The following is a 23,177-nucleotide window of genomic DNA, read 5'->3' as shown; positions in this document are numbered from 1 at the left end:
CTGTAAGAAGATATGCCGAGGTCGGTTGTTTATGCTCTTATACAAAAGCTCAGTACTGCCTAATCAATAATGCACCGGAGGTTATTGATGACCTCCTGTGAACCCCCCCGTTGAGCTCTCCGGTGACGAGTGAAGGTGGTTTAGTAGTTTCCCATTGGGGAAATAACTGTAAATAACTGATTACTTGAATTGCAAAATGAGCTTACGTCACAACAAAAAAAGAATCTGAGTGCTCTTTTTTTGCTGCCCCAACCCTTTGTCACTTTGTAACCCTAACCCCCTAACACTGAGAGTTAGAGCATCTTGCTCAAGGATGCCTGCAGAAAGAGGTTCAAACCCAGAACCTCTCTGTTGGGAGCGAAACAACCCCGGTTATGAAATAAGAATGATCCTGGGCAGACTTATATTGTTTTTGTTGTGCTGTGTTTAACCACAGGTGCTTGTGGCAAGGCTGAGATGATTGGATGGAAGAAGGTGAAGACTCATTATCTGCCCTACATGGCTCTCCTGATAAAAAGCACAGGAGAGCCCATCTGCAGAGGGACCCTCTTCTCTTCCAGATTGGTGCTGACCCACTGTCATAAGGAGGAATTTCATCACATCCAATAATACACATCTGCAATGTCAATCAATGCCATTTATCTTTATCTGCATGCCGTACAATAAATAGTCTTTCAACCCCACAACCTTGTGTTTTGGGGAGCCCATTAAAAGTCACAGTGTTTAACATTGACATTGTTAGTGTGATTCTGTGTAAAATGATACTTGCAGGCGCATGCATTGGTACATCCAAGTGTGAGTATGTTTATCTCTTTGTGGTTGACCCACATCCTTCGAACAGGCTATGTAAGCAACTCATGCTGCATCTTGTGTTTCAGTACCTCCATCTATTGGCATTAGAAACAAGCTATGGCGTCTTCATTGCTGGCTCTTGTTAAAACTTTGTGTTTGGTCCTCCATGTCCAGTCAGGTAAGTAGAACACAAAATATTCTGCGTTACATTTATTTTGGATTGATTGAGTCATTGAGTTGGAGCATCTTGCTCAAGGATGGATACAAGCAGGGGTTTGAACCAAAAACCGCTCAGCCGGGGCGGTTTTTATACGAATAATCCTGGAATAATCCTGGACAAACTTGTATGGTTTTTGTACGGATAACGGATCTCTTTCAGCTGTGCTGTGTTTAACCCCAGGTGCTTGTGGAGAGGCAGAGATCATCGGAGGGAAGAAGGTGAAGGCTCATTCTCTGCCCCACATGGCTCTCCTGTTTAGCAGCACAAATCAGCCCTGCTGCGGAGGAGCCCTCCTCTCCTCCAGATGGGTGCTGACCGCGGCCCACTGTTCTAAGTAGGAATTTCATCACGTCCTTCATCCAATAATACACTTCTGCTCATAATCACATGAACAGTTTTTGTTGTTGGATTGAGCTCTAGGTAGGAAGATTTAGGCATGGGGCTGTAGGTACGATTTAAGACCTATCATTTGGGAGTAATTTGTAAGAGATTAAATAACGATCCTTCATGCTGTTGATGAGTGAATCACTGGGAATATGTTTTCTGGTTGACTGGGGGCCTTCCTCTCTATGAGACTATTTAGATAATAGACACTCCCAGCCAAATCAGGGCTTTTCTTCCCTCTTCTGCTATTTTCTGCTCTCCTTGCAAGTCTCAAATCCTACTTTACACTACCTTAAGCATTTATGTTGTTGAGCATTGTTGTGTACTATTACATGCTGTTGTTTGGTATTCATTAGTAAACCCTATTTTGGATTCTTCAACAGTATATCTACTGTGCGTCTTGGGGTGGACAACATTCCAAACAGCTTGACGGATAGATCTGTTCAGGTCCGGAAAGTTTCAAAGCCATACCCCCATTATGCCTTTAACCAAACCACGCATATTCATGATCTCCAGTTGCTTAAGGTGAGCTAATTACTGTGTGATTAATACTCATATCACATCCAACACAAGTGTTGTTGCACTATTGATGATAAAAGTTACTTTGTACTTTCTTTGATGCAGCTCGACCAAGAGGTGAATCCGACCGATACCGTAAAGTTTTTTCCATTGCCCAATGAAATGCCAGACCCCCAGGAAGGTACCAAATGCACGGTGGCTGGTTGGGGGGCCGTCAACGCTTCAAACTTAAGGATGACAGATGATCTGATGTCGGCCAACGTCACTGTTATCAAAAGAGAAACGTGCAACTCGCCCACATATTACAATTCTGACCCAGTCATAACTGCCAACATGGTATGTGCCGGAACTGTAGGAGAGAATGAGAAAGATCAGGATGCTTGTAGGGTAATTGATCTATCATTTCTATCAACATCTTGTTTCGGATTTTCTAGGCTAAAAGAGGATTTGAAAAGCATTCCTGATTTCATATTTTTCTCAACAGGGAGACTCTGGAGGACCTTTGATGTGCAACGGTGTGCAAGTAGGAGTAACTGCCTTTGGCAGGGGCTGCGCTAAACGGAACAAACCAGGAGTGTATATCTTGCTTTCCAAAGAACACATTGACTGGATAAATGGGATAATGCAGATATAAGTGTTCCTCTGAAACATCTGCAACTCAAGGATGTCAAAATTATTTTCATATAAATTGATTGAAAATCTGAAAAATATACATATGAGATAATGATGATTCTTGGATAAAATATGTTCCATAGTCAACCCTATCTTGTGTCAAGGCACCACCAGGCTGGTGAAATTCAATGTTCTTATGGTACTTGTGAGATTCATATTTTTATGTACTATTATTAAGTATTAAGTCAAATCAATCAGGTAGTAAAAGTTATGCTATAGCAATATCTATGTTTGCAAGTCATGTAAGTCATAATATATATGGGTGATTTTTTCATTTTTACTTGCTGTAAGGTTAACATAGATAGATAAGGAGTTCTAAACTCATAGAACAGCCAGGCCTTAGAAGGCCCATTTGCTCTTGCAATGTGTGAAAGGCTACTTCAAGACAAAGAGGTTGTGAGTGTGGTGAATCTTTGCATAAGGGAGTGTTCCAGTTGCAAAGCAGGAAGCGCGCTCTTGTTAAGGAACCAGCTCAGCTGAGGCATCGGCATGGACAGGGGAGAAGAACAGCAGGAGGAGACAGGTCGAAGGAGTAACCAACAGTATATTGTGTTTGTGATCATGTGTGGAGCTCAGACTTTACATGGAGTTTTGTCTCTGTTCTGCATAACGTATTGAAGTATTGTGTAAGCTTTGCAACGGCATAGAATAAATTATCTTACATTTAATTTACAGTGTGCACTGAATATAATCTGAATTAAGCATTTAGCGGCATTCTCGGGAATCAGAGCATGACAATTTCAGTATTTAACCTATGATGTAAATTATTTAAGTCTATGCTTTATTTAGACCACATGATTCAAGCTTACATCAGTACCTCATTGGAAAACACATCTGTAGTGCTAACACCAGTCCTGAATAGCTTCTTAGTGGTCGACACAACAACATATAAAGTTGTATGTGTTTCAAGATAAGTCAGACACTACAAACATGGCCTCCTGCCATTTCCGCCCAAGCCAAGAAAGACTGAAGGTTCACCTGGGTAAATTAAAACCATCACACAAACCAACAAGAGGACAATAGCAAGAATCAACCTATGGATGAGATGGTGGAAATTATCTTACCAGAGAACACTGTGAAGGGAATCAGGAGAAAATACTGCCTTTATTATTGTGGCAAACCTGATCTTATTTGGCTATCATCGCTAACATGTACATTTCCACTGAATGCATACACAAAGCATGATAGCATACACAGATCCATGGAGCATCTGGTTTCGTGGGTGGGGCACCTTGAATATAAACGGGGAAGAGAAATGTTTTCGAGAACTAAACCTTGCGTTCCGGTAAGCTACCAAATCCACCGTTGGAGAAGATTGAAGTCAATGACATCAAATGTAGGTTTCTATATCTAAATCTAAATCTATATCTATATCTATATCTAAATATAGTATATACAGCTTGTTAATCATCAGAATTCAGTATTTATATTTGGATGTGTGTGATGTTTTGGTTGTTGATTTGTTGAGGTGAGGTCTTACATTCCACAGCAAGTCTAAAACCTGGATCGAGGCCTTGGAATTCTGTTTCAGCCACAACACTATGATGTTACACGTCACTAATGAAACACTGGGACGCTATGTGGATGAACTCCTGTCTGCTCAGGTACCCTTGGTCAAAAGTGTGTGGATTGGCCTGGAGAGACCAATCTTTAACTGCAGCGCCCCCTGGGTGTGGAAAGGGGGACTACAGGTTCAATATCAGTGCTGGGGACACAAAATCCCGTTAACTACCACTGCGGCAAGATCCTTTATGAGAATTCAGTCAAACTGGTCTGACGCCCACTGCTTCGAGCACCTACCTTTTATCTGTCAACATACCTTAGTTTGATTTTGACGAGGACTTTACATTTTACAGTCAAATAAATATGAATATGCCTATGGATTCTGGTACTTAAATTAGCTTGTCGGCTTTGAAAGCGGCCACGAAAGTATAGATAATGTAACATACACAATAAGATAATTTGTGGTGTATTTTTGACTAAAGCAATCAATTAAATTACAAGAAATGGGATCACTTTTGAGGTATATACAGTCAGTGGCGCAAAAAGTGGGTATGCACTATATGCGGCGCATAGGGGCGCCGCACCAGAGGGGGCGCCGAAGCGATGGAATATCGCAATGATCAATAACAGAGGGACCTCACTGATAAGGCGCCCCCCCCGCTCCTTCGCCTCCCTCCCCCCCTCCTCCCAACACGGCGCTCCAGTGGGCGCCGTGTGGGGGGGTAAAAGATAGGAACTTGTTTGTGGTTATGTTGTTTTACGTAGTCCGATGATACAACCCCCCCCCTTGTGCCTCTAAAAAAACACCGGATATCTGTCCTGGTGCACTGAAAATGAATTGTTTGATTCGATATCATAGTGTGTTTTACATCAATCTTGTGCCCAGACCAAAGGGGGGGGGGGGCTGCTATGTGTCTGCATACCCCCCAGAACTTAAAGTTAGGGTTGGCAATTTATTGTTTTAGCATTTTTTTCATATTTGTTGAAATGATCTTTCCATCAATACAGAAAACAACAAATCAAAGGCTCTGACAAAATAAAATGAGAAAACATCTGGTATTTGAAGCTGTTGCAGGTCTGTATTAAGCCCGTCCAATCAGTTCATCAAGCCCGGATGAAGTAATTGGACGGCTGACCAGTCAGTCTACCTACCTACATTGCTACCTGCACACGCTGCACTCATTGCACACGCCCAGAGCCTTCTGCAAGGCAAGGCAGTAGAGTTGTAGCAGTATGGAATGGTACGATGTTAGAATAATGTGTTTAGAACATCAGAATTAAATGAACGTGCATTTAAGCATATTAGTGGATTATCCCCACTAAATTTTAAAATGGAGGGACCGTAAACAGATAACAGATGAGGCCAACCTTATGATATTGTATTTTGGATGCTTGTCAATGTAAAGCACTCTGAATAAAATTTGTGTTCGAAGGGTGCTATATAAATAAACCTGCCTGGCAACAGCTTTGCCTTGTCTTATATCATTGCACATCTTTGTTTGCTCTTCGTTTCCAATTGTGACTTGACTGCCATAGTCCAGGAAATGCCTTTTAGAAAAGAAAAAATCATCATGCTGTTGGTGTGATGATAACAGATGTGTTGCAGCTAAATGATGCTTGAATGATATCAGGTTCTGGATGACTCATGGTGTCTCTTACAGTGTTGCATGTCTAGTGCAAAAATATATCTAATTTATGTGAGCCCATGCAGCACCTCCCAGCACCAGGACCAGATTACCACTGCAGATAACTGTGCACGTGTTTAGTTGAGGTCATGCAACAGCTGCCTTATCTCTGATGTTAGACTCACAGATGAGTAGATAAGACAAGATTAACATCAGGTTTTCTCGGTTGCTTACCACGCTAAACATTTCCTGGAAATGCTTCATCAGTTTTCGTAAGTCTTACAATTCTTAATTTGATGCTCATATTGATTTTGTTGCTATGTTTATACTCCCAGCTCAAAGATTATTCAAACAAATCATCTTTGCAATTACACCAATGCATTACAGAAGAGAAGATGGAACATAACAATTAGTGACTAAGATCATAAACAAATCCTCATTTTAAATCATAAAGAATTATGTATTGGATAGTTAATGTATGGAGATTCTATATGTTTCTAGAATAAAGCCACAAAAACATCTGTAAGAAGATATGCCGAGGTCGGTTGTTTATGCTCTTATACAAAAGCTCAGTACTGCCTAATCAATAATGCACCGGAGGTTATTGATGACCTCCTGTGAACCCCCCCGTTGAGCTCTCCGGTGACGAGTGAAGGTGGTTTAGTAGTTTCCCATTGGGGAAATAACTGTAAATAACTGATTACTTGAATTGCAAAATGAGCTTACGTCACAACAAAAAAAGAATCTGAGTGCTCTTTTTTTGCTGCCCCAACCCTTTGTCACTTTGTAACCCTAACCCCCTAACACTGAGAGTTAGAGCATCTTGCTCAAGGATGCCTGCAGAAAGGGGTTCAAACCCAGAACCTCTCTGTTGGGAGCGAAACAACCCCGGTTATGAAATAAGAATGATCCTGGGCAGACTTATATTGTTTTTGTTGTGCTGTGTTTAACCACAGGTGCTTGTGGCAAGGCTGAGATGATTGGATGGAAGAAGGTGAAGACTCATTATCTGCCCTACATGGCTCTCCTGATAAAAAGCACAGGAGAGCCCATCTGCAGAGGGACCCTCTTCTCTTCCAGATTGGTGCTGACCCACTGTCATAAGGAGGAATTTCATCACATCCAATAATACACATCTGCAATGTCAATCAATGCCATTTATCTTTATCTGCATGCCGTACAATAAATAGTCTTTCAACCCCACAACCTTGTGTTTTGGGGAGCCCATTAAAAGTCACAGTGTTTAACATTGACATTGTTAGTGTGATTCTGTGTAAAATGATACTTGCAGGCGCATGCATTGGTACATCCAAGTGTGAGTATGTTTATCTCTTTGTGGTTGACCCACATCCTTCGAACAGGCTATGTAAGCAACTCATGCTGCATCTTGTGTTTCAGTACCTCCATCTATTGGCATTAGAAACAAGCTATGGCGTCTTCATTGCTGGCTCTTGTTACAACTTTGTGTTTGGTCCTCCATGTCCAGTCAGGTAAGTAGAACACAAAATATTCTGCGTTACATTTATTTTGGATTGATTGAGTCATTGAGTTGGAGCATCTTGCTCAAGGATGGATACAAGCAGGGGTTTGAACCAAAAACCGCTCAGCCGGGGCGGTTTTTATACGAATAATCCTGGAATAATCCTGGACAAACTTGTATGGTTTTTGTACGGATAACGGATCTCTTTCAGCTGTGCTGTGTTTAACCCCAGGTGCTTGTGGAGAGGCAGAGATCATCGGAGGGAAGAAGGTGAAGGCTCATTCTCTGCCCCACATGGCTCTCCTGTTTAGCAGCACAAATCAGCCCTGCTGCGGAGGAGCCCTCCTCTCCTCCAGATGGGTGCTGACCGCGGCCCACTGTTCTAAGTAGGAATTTCATCACGTCCTTCATCCAATAATACACTTCTGCTCATAATCACATGAACAGTTTTTGTTGTTGGATTGAGCTCTAGGTAGGAAGATTTAGGCATGGGGCTGTAGGTACGATTTAAGACCTATCATTTGGGAGTAATTTGTAAGAGATTAAATAACGATCCTTCATGCTGTTGATGAGTGAATCACTGGGAATATGTTTTCTGGTTGACTGGGGGCCTTCCTCTCTATGAGACTATTTAGATAATAGACACTCCCAGCCAAATCAGGGCTTTTCTTCCCTCTTCTGCTATTTTCTGCTCTCCTTGCAAGTCTCAAATCCTACTTTACACTACCTTAAGCATTTATGTTGTTGAGCATTGTTGTGTACTATTACATGCTGTTGTTTGGTATTCATTAGTAAACCCTATTTTGGATTCTTCAACAGTATATCTACTGTGCGTCTTGGGGTGGACAACATTCCAAACAGCTTGACGGATAGATCTGTTCAGGTCCGGAAAGTTTCAAAGCCATACCCCCATTATGCCTTTAACCAAACCACGCATATTCATGATCTCCAGTTGCTTAAGGTGAGCTAATTACTGTGTGATTAATACTCATATCACATCCAACACAAGTGTTGTTGCACTATTGATGATAAAAGTTACTTTGTACTTTCTTTGATGCAGCTCGACCAAGAGGTGAATCCGACCGATACCGTAAAGTTTTTGCCATTGCCCAATGAAATGCCAGACCCCCAGGAAGGTACCAAATGCACGGTGGCTGGTTGGGGGGCCGTCAACGCTTCAAACTTAAGGATGACAGATGATCTGATGTCGGCCAACGTCACTGTTATCAAAAGAGAAACGTGCAACTCGCCCACATATTACAATTCTGACCCAGTCATAACTGCCAACATGGTATGTGCCGGAACTGTAGGAGAGAATGAGAAAGATCAGGATGCTTGTAGGGTAATTGATCTATCATTTCTATCAACATCTTGTTTCGGATTTTCTAGGCTAAAAGAGGATTTGAAAAGCATTCCTGATTTCATATTTTTCTCAACAGGGAGACTCTGGAGGACCTTTGATGTGCAACGGTGTGCAAGTAGGAGTAACTGCCTTTGGCAGGGGCTGCGCTAAACGGAACAAACCAGGAGTGTATATCTTGCTTTCCAAAGAACACATTGACTGGATAAATGGGATAATGCAGATATAAGTGTTCCTCTGAAACATCTGCAACTCAAGGATGTCAAAATTATTTTCATATAAATTGATTGCAAATCTGAAAAATATACATATGAGATAATGATGATTCTTGGATAAAATATGTTCCATAGTCAACCCTATCTTGTGTCAAGGCACCACCAGGCTGGTGAAATTCAATGTTCTTATGGTACTTGTGAGATTCATATTTTTATGTACTATTATTAAGTATTAAGTCAAATCAATCAGGTAGTAAAAGTTATGCTATAGCAATATCTATGTTTGCAAGTCATGTAAGTCATAATATATATGGGTGATTTTTTCATTTTTACTTGCTGTAAGGTTAACATAGATAGATAAGGAGTTCTAAACTCATAGAACAGCCAGGCCTTAGAAGGCCCATTTGCTCTTGCAATGTGTGAAAGGCTACTTCAAGACAAAGAGGTTGTGAGTGTGGTGAATCTTTGCATAAGGGAGTGTTCCAGTTGCAAAGCAGGAAGCGCGCTCTTGTTAAGGAACCAGCTCAGCTGAGGCATCGGCATGGACAGGGGAGAAGAACAGCAGGAGGAGACAGGTCGAAGGAGTAACCAACAGTATATTGTGTTTGTGATCATGTGTGGAGCTCAGACTTTACATGGAGTTTTGTCTCTGTTCTGCATAACGTATTGAAGTATTGTGTAAGCTTTGCAACGGCATAGAATAAATTATCTTACATTTAATTTACAGTGTGCACTGAATATAATCTGAATTAAGCATTTAGCGGCATTCTCGGGAATCAGAGCATGACAATTTCAGTATTTAACCTATGATGTAAATTATTTAAGTCTATGCTTTATTTAGACCACATGATTCAAGCTTACATCAGTACCTCATTGGAAAACACATCTGTAGTGCTAACACCAGTCCTGAATAGCTTCTTAGTGGTCGACACAACAACATATAAAGTTGTATGTGTTTCAAGATAAGTCAGACACTACAAACATGGCCTCCTGCCATTTCCGCCCAAGCCAAGAAAGACTGAAGGTTCACCTGGGTAAATTAAAACCATCACACAAACCAACAAGAGGACAATAGCAAGAATCAACCTATGGATGAGATGGTGGAAATTATCTTACCAGAGAACACTGTGAAGGGAATCAGGAGAAAATACTGCCTTTATTATTGTGGCAAACCTGATCTTATTTGGCTATCATCGCTAACATGTACATTTCCACTGAATGCATACACAAAGCATGATAGCATACACAGATCCATGGAGCATCTGGTTTCGTGGGTGGGGCACCTTGAATATAAACGGGGAAGAGAAATGTTTTCGAGAACTAAACCTTGCGTTCCGGTAAGCTACCAAATCCACCGTTGGAGAAGATTGAAGTCAATGACATCAAATGTAGGTTTCTATATCTAAATCTAAATCTATATCTATATCTATATCTAAATATAGTATATACAGCTTGTTAATCATCAGAATTCAGTATTTATATTTGGATGTGTGTGATGTTTTGGTTGTTGATTTGTTGAGGTGAGGTCTTACATTCCACAGCAAGTCTAAAACCTGGATCGAGGCCTTGGAATTCTGTTTCAGCCACAACACTATGATGTTACACGTCACTAATGAAACACTGGGACGCTATGTGGATGAACTCCTGTCTGCTCAGGTACCCTTGGTCAAAAGTGTGTGGATTGGCCTGGAGAGACCAATCTTTAACTGCAGCGCCCCCTGGGTGTGGAAAGGGGGACTACAGGTTCAATATCAGTGCTGGGGACACAAAATCCCGTTAACTACCACTGCGGCAAGATCCTTTATGAGAATTCAGTCAAACTGGTCTGACGCCCACTGCTTCGAGCACCTACCTTTTATCTGTCAGCATACCTTAGTTTGATTTTGACGAGGACTTTACATTTTACAGTCAAATAAATATGAATATGTCTATGGATTCTGGTACTTAAATTAGCTTGTCGGCTTTGAAAGCGGCCACGAAAGTATAGATAATGTAACATACACAATAAGATCATTTGTGGTGTATTTTTGACTAAAGCAATCAATTAAATTACAAGAAATGGGATCACTTTTGAGGTATATACAGTCAGTGGCGCAAAAAGTGGGTATGCACTATATGCGGCGCATAGGGGCGCCGCACCAGAGGGGGCGCCGAAGCGATGGAATATCGCAATGATCAATAACAGAGGGACCTCACTGATAAGGCGCCCCCCCCGCTCCTTCGCCTCCCTCCCCCCCTCCTCCCAACACGGCGCTCCAGTGGGCGCCGTGTGGGGGGGTAAAAGATAGGAACTTGTTTGTGGTTATGTTGTTTTACGTAGTCCGATGATACAACCCCCCCCCTTGTGCCTCTAAAAAAACACCGGATATCTGTCCTGGTGCACTGAAAATGAATTGTTTGATTCGATATCATAGTGTGTTTTACATCAATCTTGTGCCCAGACCAAAGGGGGGGGGGCTGCTATGTGTCTGCATACCCCCCAGAAAGTAGGCAGTTGCGCCACTGTATACAGTGGTAATAATTTGTTTACCTAATACAATTACTTGTAGATATTAGAAATGAATGGGCCTTCATTCAATAATGTGTCTAGAAATGTTCTCAAGTAATATGACTTAATTGAATAAGTCACTAAATAATTCATTGTCTGTAAATAATTTGTTTGATTTTCCATTCTGAATGTCCTGTAAATCTACATGTTATTGAGTGAAATAATGTGGAAATGTTGTAGTGTAATTCAGATAACAAACATCAATTGAACCTTTGACTTGATTAAACCTATAAAGGACATGGTGTAAACTTACTGACTCTACAGACAATTATATGTTTAGTTTGTTGGAATATTCGCTATCCAATAATTACATGAGTAACGATGGAGATGATGAAAAACAACATTATATTTTTATTTTATACTTGTACTAGAACTCCCATGCAAATACCATACATCCCTAGGCTGGCTCTGCCCCCATACGTACTGGGTTTGCGGTATATTCGTGGGATTTCTCCGGCCGGACTCTCTGGCCGGAGATTCTGGTAGGACCATGCTAATACAGCCCTATATACACACTTGCTATTAGCAGTAGCTATTATCAATAACTTTATCTTGTTTGTTGTGCTATCAATATGAGACAAACAAATCACAAGTGTACAGGCTCTTCACGCTTTGGGCTTAGGGAGGGCTGAGGCGTTCAGGAGGACAGTAGTGCAGAGTCCCTATGTATTACAAACATTCTTGAGAAGCAGTTAGCCATTTTCTTTGATCCAAAATATTAGCCAAACAAAACAACATAAAGAGCACGTGTATTAAAGGACAGTATAGGGGTTAAAGTGTTAAGACTCCCAGCCAAACGGATTAGTTTCCATCCCCAGTAACGGGCAGCCTACCTCTGTGCAACCTCTACCTGCTCAATGACATGTATCTGTATTCACAGGTGGTGTCTTTGGATAAAAGTGTCTCATCAGCAACAAAAAAAAGTCATCTACAAAACATTCCTCAGACCGGGTACCAGGCAAACACGTCGTCCGTGATCCACCTCACTCGTCCTCCTGCACCATTTCCCTGAGGCACTCCTGCAGGTTGGCCCGCCTGTCCGCCGGCGCACTCTCCACCTCCCGCTCCAGCAGTTGCTGCGCCTTCTCCGGCTTGCTCAGCGCGGGTTGTGGTGCCTGGAAGAGCCGCACTCTCAGCATGTGGTTGTGGCTGCCGCGGGACATTATGCCGCACAGGAAGCGGAGCACCATGTCCAGGTGTGGCGAGCCCATGGTCGCCCGGACCGCCCCCCGCAGCAGGTCCGCGGCTGACCGGGGGGACTCCGCTATTCTGGGCAGCTTGGCGCGGGGCCAGGACCCGGCCTCTGGCAGGGGGACCCGGCCCTCCAGGTGGAACACGGCGAACACGTACACGGCAGCCATGAACTCCTTCACAGGCACAGAAGAATCACATTTTAAGGTTGTGCTAAAGGTGTTGTGACATCGAAGGTCGATAAGTACATTACAGATTTGGATATATGGAAAAACAAAACACAACACTCCAGGGAATACAGATGTCAAGGTAAAGTCAATGTCAAGTGGGGTTAGGGGCCGGGGCAACTTAAAGATCACATTTGCTTAGGTTCCAGACAGTCAAGACAATCGCACGCCTACACATCCCGGTCCCGGGGAACATGATTGGTCTAAACTAATTTGAATCAAAACACCCCGTTCATGCAGATTCAAGCACATCTGCCAAAATACTAATATATATATTAGAGCTGTCAAGCGATTAAAATATTTAATCGTGATTAATCGCATTAATGTCATAGTTAACTCTAATTAATCGCAAATTATTTTTCTATGCTAAATATCCCTTGATTTTTTTGTCCCATAATTCTTCTCATTTTAATTCTCTTATCAACATGGTGAAGTGCATCGGCTTGCCTTGTGCAAATGATTTTTTATTGATAACAACATTGGCATATACACTGATCAAAACAGGACGATACAAAAAAAGAGCCTATAGTGCAATTAAACGACTGCTTTGAACAAATATCAATTGAACATAGCAGTCAGGCTACTGCTTCTTTGTTTTGAGCCAAAGAAAAAAAGAAAGAAAAAAGAAATTATAAAATAATTGCGTTAATCGCGCGATAAAAAAATTAACGCCAGTAAATTTGGTTTGCGTTAACGTCGTTAATAACGCGTTTAACTGACAGCTCTAATATATATATATATGTGGTTTATATTAGTGGTTTATACTACAAAGAACATATGTCCAAAATATAAATAATAGCATTGGTTTTCACCTGGAAGGTTCGGTGTAAAAAGCTGAACTGCTTTCTCTTAGTGGTGTCCAGCGAGTGATGCTCAATGCAGAGGCCGGAGAAGACAGTTATCTCCTTCATGTCCAGTTTATGCTCCTTGATGTCCTGTTGGGAGAAGACCCACACCTGCTTCTCCACCATAGCCAGGGCAAGCTTCCCCAGGTTTAGCAGTGTGTGGATGTCGTCCTGGGACCATTTCTGACACACACAGAGGAGACAGAAAAAAAACAGTTAAGACTTTGAAACCTCAATACATTACATTTCTACCCTTGTGCTGACTTTAGTTTTGTGTGTATGCGTTTTATATGAACAAATGATCAGGTAAATCGCCCTGTGATACATATAGAATGCTGTAATTTAACGTCGCCATGTCATAGGAAAATGACGATTTGGCCATCATAACCATGACATGACATGCATCATAACCATGACATAATATAACCCTAACATGATGCTATCAACCCTTTCTATGCATGCATCAACCAGCTCACCAGGTGGTTCTCCGACTGGCCGCGGTAGCGCTGGAGCTTGCGGTTGGTCTGGATGACCATCACGTGGATGTAGAAGGGCGTGAGCCTTGGGGGTTGAATCCCGTAGCCCTGGTAGCGGAAGCAGCGCTCGAAGGCCGTGGCGGCCAACCAGCAGACGAAGGGCTGCTGACACAGCGCGATGAGGGCCGGCGAGCGCTTGTAATGGGACACAATGCTGTCCGACAGCTCCTTGTCCTGGAAGCGTTTGCTCAGGTAGTCGTCCTTCATCTCGTCACTGTTGATCGGCGAGGGGGGAAAGGTAAGTGAAACCTAGCGGTGGTGGTGATTCAACACTGCACACATTAAAACGGAGGCAACGGTTAGGAAGGGGAGATGGTAGCATGGCGGGAAGACAGGCAGACAGAAGATAGGATTGCTGCCGGACACAAACAGACACAGAGTAGAATATGATAGTGGCTCCCACCACCACAAAGACAGACCTAAAGCCATGAATATCTGTGACCACGTCGATGAGTTCAGGTGGGATGGTTGAGACGGCTGCTTGTCTGCCAAGGATCCAGATGCGGGCAGAGGGCAGCAGTTTACCCCGGATTAGATTAACGATCAGAACATCCAGATGTGCAGGAGTATGGCTGTCAGACAGGACCGGAGTGTTCTGGAGTAAGGAGCAAGCAGATGGCAGTCGGTTGTTGCTTTTGGAAGGGAGAATTACATAGAGACAAAGTATAGCAGATGCTTAGAAATGCTCTATAACAAAAATGCCCTTAAAATGTGATCCTCCCAGGACCTGGTGTGCATTAAACATAGAGACACTTTCTGCTTTGGTAAATATACCTTCCAGTCCAGCGTATCGAGGTAATAATCGAAGGAGTCCATTAGAATGAGAAATCTGCAGTTGAGATCTTCCAGGTAGCCTGCGTCACTGAACCCCTGGTAGTAATGTTCTATCACCTCCATGATGGACATCATCTTAGTTGGAGGAAGTTGGAACTTCTGGAGAGACCAGAGACTCTCAAGTGAGAGTGGGATCACAAACTGTATATCCTGTATATGAAACAAAAGAAAAACAAGGAAACACAATCACAGATTCAACAACTCAATTTCTATACGTGGTGTAACCTCATACTGTTTGCTGTAGCTTTACACAGATACGATTGTTCATGGGGACATCGGTAATAGAACAATAAAGTACACTCAACACAGGTGAAGATCCCCCCCTTTGGTAAATATCCATGCGCTCAAAATCCCCAATTACATGATGTTGTCAAAAACATTTCAACAGCATAAAAGTTCCTTAATAGAGCTACTTCTCCCTTCCCCACTGATGAAATGTAAAAAAAATAAAATGAGTGGTACACTCAGGAGTGCCGAGTTCCTGCATGTAGCGGACCTTGTTGGCGGCATCCTCTGCCCAGTCCATGGAGAACCTGGCCGCCACCACGGACATCCCGATCCCCGCGACTCCGGTGGTCACCAGCGTCCTCACGGGCTCCCCGCTGGCCTTTGTCAGTCGGAGCAGATCCTTCACGTCCAGGAAAATACTGCCGCCGCCGTCGCCGGGTGCCAGATGGATCCCGTTGCCTGGGCGTCTGGAGATCTGGGGCTGGACATAGACAGTGTCCAGGAGCTGCTGCTTCCCGGGCCGGGGGACGCCCTCGTAGATTACTCTGAACCTCCGCAGGATGTGCTGCTTCAGCTGGAACCGGAGCAACACTGGGGTGAGAGGGGATGGAGAGGAGGTGAGGGGGAGGGGGAAATATGCACTTTGATGACAAGAGTTCATCTTGGCTGGCTAGTCGTGTTCGAAAGTAAGATTTAATAAGCTTAACAAATGGCTGATTATTTATATCTACATGCAGGTTATTTTTTTTTCTCTTTATCTGACAGCCTTACCTCTCTTGCATTTGTTCTCCAGGTCCCGGGCTTCAGTAATTTTTTTTATGCTGTCCAAGCCCATGATGGATTGTTTTAAGGCACACTCATGACCTGCATGACAAAAGTGACCAATGATTAATTGGCATAGGTTGCTCAGTATGACAATGTATACAGCGGCCAATACAATCATGTTTAATTATATGCTTTACATATATATGTATATAAAGGGTTGTACTACTCCTGACAGTGAAGACTAACTCATAATAATAATATAATTAGTTATTAATTAATAATAACTAGCTGAACGTGTTCTTACCAAGCACTTCAATCATCTTGTCCACTAGGTTCAGAAGGTCCCATTGAAACAGTTCTTCCAGCTTGAAAAGTTTCTCTTCTCGACTAAGGCGTATCTTTAAGTTTCCCATGTCTTCCTCAGAAAGTCCAGACAGAACCCCCATGAGGTTCTACACAATGAGGAGAACAAGGACAGAGTGGTGAGGTAATTGTGCCGTGATGTACGATGGCAAAAGAGAATAATAGGAAGGACTGTTTGTAATCTTAAGGATTGGAATTTTTTTTCTTTTATAAACAGCACAACATGGCACCTTGAATACGTGAGGCATTCCAAGCTCTGAGTGGAGAATCCCTGACTGGGCCTCCTCAGAGTCCATCTGATCTCCATCCTCCACAGGCGGCGGCGGTACTGGAGAATTAATTCTATCGTACTCTTCCCCCTCCTCCTCTTCCTCCTCCTCCCGGTTCTCATCTTCAACCACTTCCTCATTTCTGAGGGAGAGACAAAAGTGCAGGAGACCCCCGTGTACGTAAGTACGTATTTAAGTCTCTGTCATGTGATACATGAGTGCATTGATAAGTATGCTAGCCTATGCACCAACCTGGTATATATGATGCAGGCATCTTGTTGTTTGGTCTGCTGTGTGCCCTGGGTGAGGACTGTCTCTGGATAGTGATGACGTATAAGTTGCAACCTGCCAAGAATTAGAACAAGAGAAGGTTCACAGTTAGCTGACCAGCGTACAACAGTTGATAACATTTTATTTTATTTCATATCCCGGATAATATTAAATATGATATATATGCAAGTATACATGGATAGTAGTTTCAGTATAACTCCAACCTACCCGGTGGGTTCATTGGAAGTGATAGGTGAGTCCCTCTCAAAGTCCTCTTCTTCTTCTTCTTCCTCATCGCTCCTCATTGATCCATAACTTGACGGGGGACGACCTGTTCCATGCAGTATTCTAAATCCAGAACGTATAATACAGGGTATTACATTTACATTTAGCGCATTTAGCAGACGATTTATCCAAAGTGACTAACAATAAGTACATTTGTCAGAGGAAATGGAAACAAAAATAGATCACTCGGTACGGTAAGGATGGTTAAAGAAACAAGTGCCAAGCAACAACAATTGCTAGGTTAACCCATTCCCTGTATACAACAAAGACAGCTAGGATAAGATGCTAGTCCTTTTTCTAAGTGCCAGGACGTAGAACATAAAATAATGGGCGTAAGAGAGGTGAGAGTACGGAGGTGAAGTAGCAATAGGGGGTAAAGGAGGAGGCTATGCAGAATGCAGGTGAACTCAGGTGAAGTGAGTCTAGTAAAAATTGAAAAGTATTTGATATACTACATTAACCATCTTGATCATGTAATAGCCTATAGAACAAGTCTAGAACGAGTTCAAATAGTTGAGTTGATATGAAGAAGGCCTACGCCGATATGACAAACCTTTCAACTTCTGAATCCGAGTCCATAGCTGCCAGAAGGTGGGCTGAACTCAAGTTATTGTCCGGACTGTAGTAAACTGGCCGTTTTCCCTTATCTGTCGTTTTGTATTTAATTTAAATTGTTTCGTCAGGCGATCGAGCAGGTAGTTTGTTTCCGTACCATGTTGTCATGTTCACTAAAAAGCATATGCTGTCCAAACAGCTGAAACCTTTTGTTTTAAAAGTATATAAACGTAGTCACTTCTAAATAAAAGGTTTATACATTATAATAATTCGCCGTATCCAAACCGGACTGGGAACAATCCAAACTCGTCGTATTTCCTTGTACGGTATCACATTCGGCCAAAGTTCCTTTTCGTTTTTTTGGAACAATAATAGTAGATGGTTATCCTCGGACACATGGGGGCGCTGTATCCTCAAAGGGAGCCATTTGCCTTCACCCAGTCCGGATCTGGAAGGATCGAGAAACCGACATCTGAACTCGCGAGATCAGGATGGCCTCATGAGTCATGGCAGACATTCTCTGGTCATGGGAACTTGAATTGAAAACTGACGGCGCGTTCAAGACAACTCGAATATCCTGTGCCTAGCCCAACGGGAAAATGAAAATGTATGCATATTTTTTCACAATGCTTAACCTAAATTTAAAAAAACACGCCGCTTATTATAGCTTTAAATAGCTACCTGACTGCTTTGCTGCTTATCCCCAAACATCTAAAGTTCCATTCAAGTTATTTCAGAATAAAATGAATACAAGTGAGACAGACCTTTTATATATATATATATATATATATATATATATATATATATATATATATATATATATATATATATATATATATATATATATATATATATATACATATATATATACATATATATATATATATATTTAAGCAATAGATCACGCCAGGCTGTGGTATGTGCTCATTATACCACTGTATACCACTGACCAAAACACAATGGCCAGAGGACCAGCATCCTTTCTTAACTGATAAACAAAATAATCTTTGAGTTCTACATGTTCTAGAAATGTTCATTAATTGACAGTCCTAATGTTTATTTTCTTGTCTTCTGATTCTTGAAGGGGAGATTTGGAGGTACCTGGTCAGGTCTTGGTCAGCCTTCAAATCCCAGATGTGGAGACTGCAGGGATACCTCACAGAGAAGACACTGAAGAGTCATCTCTCATTCATCGAGTGGACTCATTGGTTTGCGAATGACCACAAAGATGCTCCCATAGGCAGATTGCTGCATGGCATTCACCACTTATTCAAATTGTAGAGGTTGACGCAGTCTTCCTTGTGGTCACTTGCCATAACACTGTCATGTGTTTTATGAAAACACCATCAGTAACATTTAAATTGAGTTGATGTGGACGGCTCTTTTTTTTGTCAGATTTCTTCAGTGTTCAGTGCCTGTTTGTGAGATATGCATTGTTTGGATAAGCCTTTGATTTTGTTTAATTTTAATATGTCTTTCATCAACAGTGGTTTGGGGTTTTATAACAACAATTAAAGTGCTTAACTACTGGTGAACGATGTTGCAGAACATATATGGTTTGTGTTGATTGCATGGTAAAGGGATTAACCAGTTACAACTTATATGGTAAGAGCCTGGTAATACGATGGAAACAAACGAGGCTTCCTTTTACAGTACAGTTTCAGCTTACTTACTGGGTAAATTGTCGTGTTTTACTTGGTAACGTCGCAGAACGTACATGGTACAAGTTTGTGTTGACTGCATGGAAAAGGGAATAATGTATTACAAATTATATGGTAAGAACCTGGTAATACCATGGAAACAAACGAGGCTTCCTTTTACAGTACAGTTTCAGCTTAATTACTGGGTAAATTGTCGTGTTTTACTTGGTAACGTCGCAGAACGTACATGGTACAAGTTTGTGTTGACTGCATGGAAAAGGGAATAATGTATTACAAATTATGTGGTAAGAACCTGGTAATACCATGGAAACAAACAAGGCTTCCTTTTACAGTACAGTTTCAGCTTAATTACTGGGTAAATTGTCGTGTTTTACTTGGTAACGTCGCAGAACGTACATGGTAAAAGTTTGTGTTGACTGCAAGGAAAAGGGAATAATGTATTGCAAATTATGTGGTAAGAACCTGGTAATACCATGGAAACAAACGAGGCTTCCTTTTACAGTACAGTTTCAGCTTAATTACTGGGTAAATTGTCGTGTTTTACTTGGTAACGTCGCAGAACGTACATGGTACAAGTTTGTGTTGACTGCATGGAAAAGGGAATAATGTATTACAAATTACATGGTAAGAACCTGGTAATACCATGGAAACAAACGAGGCTTCCTTTTACAGTACAGTTTCAGCTTAATTACTGGGTAAATTGGTGTGTTTTACTTGGTAACGTCGCAGAACGTACATGGTACAAGTTTGTGTTGACTGCATGGATAATGGAATGTATCTATTATAAATTATATGGTAAGAAGTACCTGGTAATACCATGGAAACAAACGGCTTTGTACCCAGTATTTAAGAAGATGTACCATAACACTAGAGGAAAACTGTTCCTGCAGAGGTTGTTACCAGGTAAGTAATTCCATAGTGGTAAATCGAATAAACCCTTTCTAAATGGGTGTAGCTACGAATAATAACTACGAAAAAGTATTTTATTAGAAAGTACTATGCTAATAGATAGTACATCATTAAACTCCGGCTGTTAAGAACATAAACCTTGGATAATAAGTGTTTCTAAGAATTGGTTGCCCAATTTCCTAGGAAGTACACAATATCGGAGTTATTACTAACCCAAAACAGTTACAACTACACGCTACTTAGTTGAGTTGATGGGTAATAGTGGAGGTTTTTTTTAGTAATTCCTCTGTATTTACCGTCTTATTACCAGTGGTAATTACACAGTAATACACTATAATTTACTGGAAAATTCCTCTGTATTTACCTTCTTATTACCAGTGGTAATTACCCAGTAATACACTATGATTTACCATGTATTTGCCGGGTAACTACCTCTGTATTTACCTTCTTATTACCAGTGGTAATTACCCAGTAATACACTATGATTTACCATGTATGTACCGGGTAAATACCTAGTAATTAGGGGACTGTAAAAGGAAGGGTTACCGGTTAATTCACTTGAGGTGGTAAACAGTCTGGTTATGTTTTTAAACTTTATTCTCCTGCCAGAAGGACTATCTAGAAGGACTAGGCTACTTTATTTGAATATGTCCCTGAATATGATATAATACCAATATATATATATATTATATATATATATATTGGTACAACCACATAGGGTTTGAAAAACTCAAGACACCCTGAGTCCCTGATCTATCCGACCTACACATCAGCTCTGCTGCTCATCCCACAAGTGCATGTTCCTTTCAAATGGGGCAGCATATATATATATATATATATATATATATATAGCTTTATAAATAGATTTATTGCTGTGTTGAGTCATCAAGCAAACAAACAATCTTTGAAGTTGTCAGATGTTCTAAGCTAATGTCAAACTAATCCTCTTCTACAACTGAAGACACACTAAATTATAAAATGTTTCATTCTTACGGTTGAAGTATGGCCACATGTTCTTCAAGCTTTTTGTTTTAACAATATTTAAACAGGGACATTTAAAGGCCCACCAGGCCAGCATCATAGTAATCTATATGGTATTGTGTTGAATTGTATTTTACAGCTGATATTGGCTATAATAACCTTTTATGACTATATGACAAAAAAAATACATTGAATTGGCTTTGTGGAAGTGATGTTCAATGCTGGCATGGATGTCATGGATGAAGAAGAGTGTGCGACTGGTGTTGGTGATGTGCACGGCTGCGTCCACTGCTGCCTTAGCTTCTGGAAAAGATGATCCATTACATTTGTGAACTGGAAATTATGAGTGCGTTGTGTTCAAGTGGTTTTGTTGTCATATTGAAATGAAACATGGCGGACTCACAGATCCTTACCTGTTACTTGGGTAAAACAATTTGAGACTGCCTTAGTCATCTGCTACAGCAAGAAGAGGATTTATAATATTTTATAGATCATGAATAGTATTGTGGCGAATATCAAAAGCAGAGGCATGCTATATTCTTTCAGTGACTTTATTGAATCCCCTGAGTCACCGTAACCACAACTAAGCTCAACTGTCTTTTTAACTCCTCCCCTAACTCCCGCACCGCAAAGCATGATGGGAACACATCAACCAATAGCAGTCGGATAACAACACAACAAACATAACCCCGGCGCTACAATATATTTTTTTTTTGCTCTCCGCCATGTTGAAAAGGTCAAAGTTTATCTAATCTCGGCAGCTCGTTATCAGAATATTCTACGAGCTCTCCCGTGGAAATTACGACGGGAGGGGGTATTACGACGGGAGCCGACGCGTATATGGTATTTACCATAATTTCCATAGCACGTGAAGGCACCACACATCCTGCACCCACGGGAAAACTAAATGGCTAAGAGGTGTGGGCCTACCCCTCACAGGACAGGAGAACCGTTCACAGTCCAGCACACAGATGGTGGAACAAACAAATCCAAAATGTTTGGTCTCACCGACGTGCCATCCCCGCACACGGCACAGACACTGCATTAAAAGACAGTTCCAGGGGTACATGTTCTGCATGCGTTTGGGAACCAGGGTCCCCGACAGCCAGGGGTTGAATTGAGTACTCAAGGTCGTATTTGGAGAAGTGCTTTTGGAAGCTTCTGCATGGACCTATTCAACATGCGGAAACACGATGGATGCCATTTTGGATTCACTCTGAGGCTACGTTTACATGATGACGGTCTGAACAGAAGACGCAAAGGTGGCGTCGCGCCTTCACTTTTTATTCCCTGTTTAGATGAGTGACGCAAAAGTGTGTGGATTTCGTTTGGGTATGCCTGTCAGGCTGAGGCGGCTAGGTGGTGCTGTGATACACCATCACACAACACCACCATGTCTAAGCGCATGCGTACAATCTTCCTTCTCTTATCTGCGCCGTCAAAACCAAAACATAATTACAGATCCTTCACTGTTCAGTAATACTATCTGTACTGTGCATATCCTGTACATTTCGTGGAAAGACTTCTGTAAGTTTATTAGAGTTGCCAGAGCAGCTTGGAAATAATCCAACATGTTTGTTTATTTCCCCCTACTGGTGCTGTATGTGACGTAAACGCGTATGCGACATGAGCAGATCTGAGCAGAGTTTTGCGTCTTCGCAGTGTAAACGGAAACGCTACGGCGGAACGTATTCAAGCTTTCCACCCTGGAGGGGTGGAAAGCCATCTAAACGAAAGACACTTCAGATAAAATATTTGGTCGTTTTTACCCGCAAGCGTCCTCATGTAAACAGGCCACGTTTATACGTAGCAGGGTATTTATAGAAACAAATATTTCCCACATAACACAAGCGTCTTCCTGTAACAAACAAACTGTAAACATAGGGCGCTCATATGACGTTAAGCATTTCCTGGCGCATAATGTGACGCTTCAGAACCAA

The 23,177-nt window shown here is 41.7% G+C and overlaps 3 protein-coding genes across 3 annotated transcripts; 2 read left to right on the top strand and 1 right to left on the bottom strand.

Moving 5' to 3' along the window:
• Window positions 1-545: 545 nt before the first annotated feature.
• LOC130406489 (granzyme A-like) lies at window positions 546-3,638 on the top strand. Its single transcript, XM_056612092.1, has 6 exons — window positions 546-564; window positions 879-970; window positions 1,193-1,346; window positions 1,780-1,921; window positions 2,021-2,302; window positions 2,400-3,638. Exons 2-6 carry the CDS (start codon window positions 910-912, stop codon window positions 2,547-2,549), a joined length of 789 nt encoding a protein of 262 aa, XP_056468067.1. The 5' UTR covers window positions 546-564; window positions 879-909; the 3' UTR covers window positions 2,550-3,638.
• A 3,276-nt stretch (window positions 3,639-6,914) lies between these two features.
• LOC130406039 (granzyme A-like) lies at window positions 6,915-9,892 on the top strand. Its single transcript, XM_056611406.1, has 5 exons — window positions 6,915-7,205; window positions 7,428-7,581; window positions 8,015-8,156; window positions 8,256-8,537; window positions 8,635-9,892. The coding sequence occupies exons 1-5, from the start codon at window positions 7,145-7,147 to the stop codon at window positions 8,782-8,784; spliced, it is 789 nt and encodes a 262-aa protein (XP_056467381.1). The 5' UTR covers window positions 6,915-7,144; the 3' UTR covers window positions 8,785-9,892.
• A 1,126-nt stretch (window positions 9,893-11,018) lies between these two features.
• nlrc3l (NLR family, CARD domain containing 3-like) lies at window positions 11,019-18,072 on the bottom strand. The gene is made up of 12 exons (XM_056611405.1): window positions 17,685-18,072; window positions 17,075-17,194; window positions 16,829-16,921; window positions 16,538-16,718; window positions 16,249-16,396; window positions 15,951-16,043; window positions 15,448-15,770; window positions 14,892-15,101; window positions 14,537-14,712; window positions 14,058-14,331; window positions 13,549-13,764; window positions 11,019-12,685 (listed from the first exon to the last, which is right to left on the bottom strand). The coding sequence occupies exons 1-12, from the start codon at window positions 17,708-17,710 to the stop codon at window positions 12,302-12,304; spliced, it is 2,244 nt and encodes a 747-aa protein (XP_056467380.1). The 5' UTR covers window positions 17,711-18,072; the 3' UTR covers window positions 11,019-12,301.
• Between the last annotated feature and the right edge of the window lie 5,105 nt (window positions 18,073-23,177).

The sequence above is a fragment of the Gadus chalcogrammus genome, chromosome 16, assembly GCF_026213295.1.
Source record: "Gadus chalcogrammus isolate NIFS_2021 chromosome 16, NIFS_Gcha_1.0, whole genome shotgun sequence".
Classification (NCBI taxonomy): domain Eukaryota; kingdom Metazoa; phylum Chordata; class Actinopteri; order Gadiformes; family Gadidae; genus Gadus; species Gadus chalcogrammus.
Note: the sequence above shows the minus strand (reverse complement) of the source record. Positions and strands in the feature narration are given on the sequence as shown.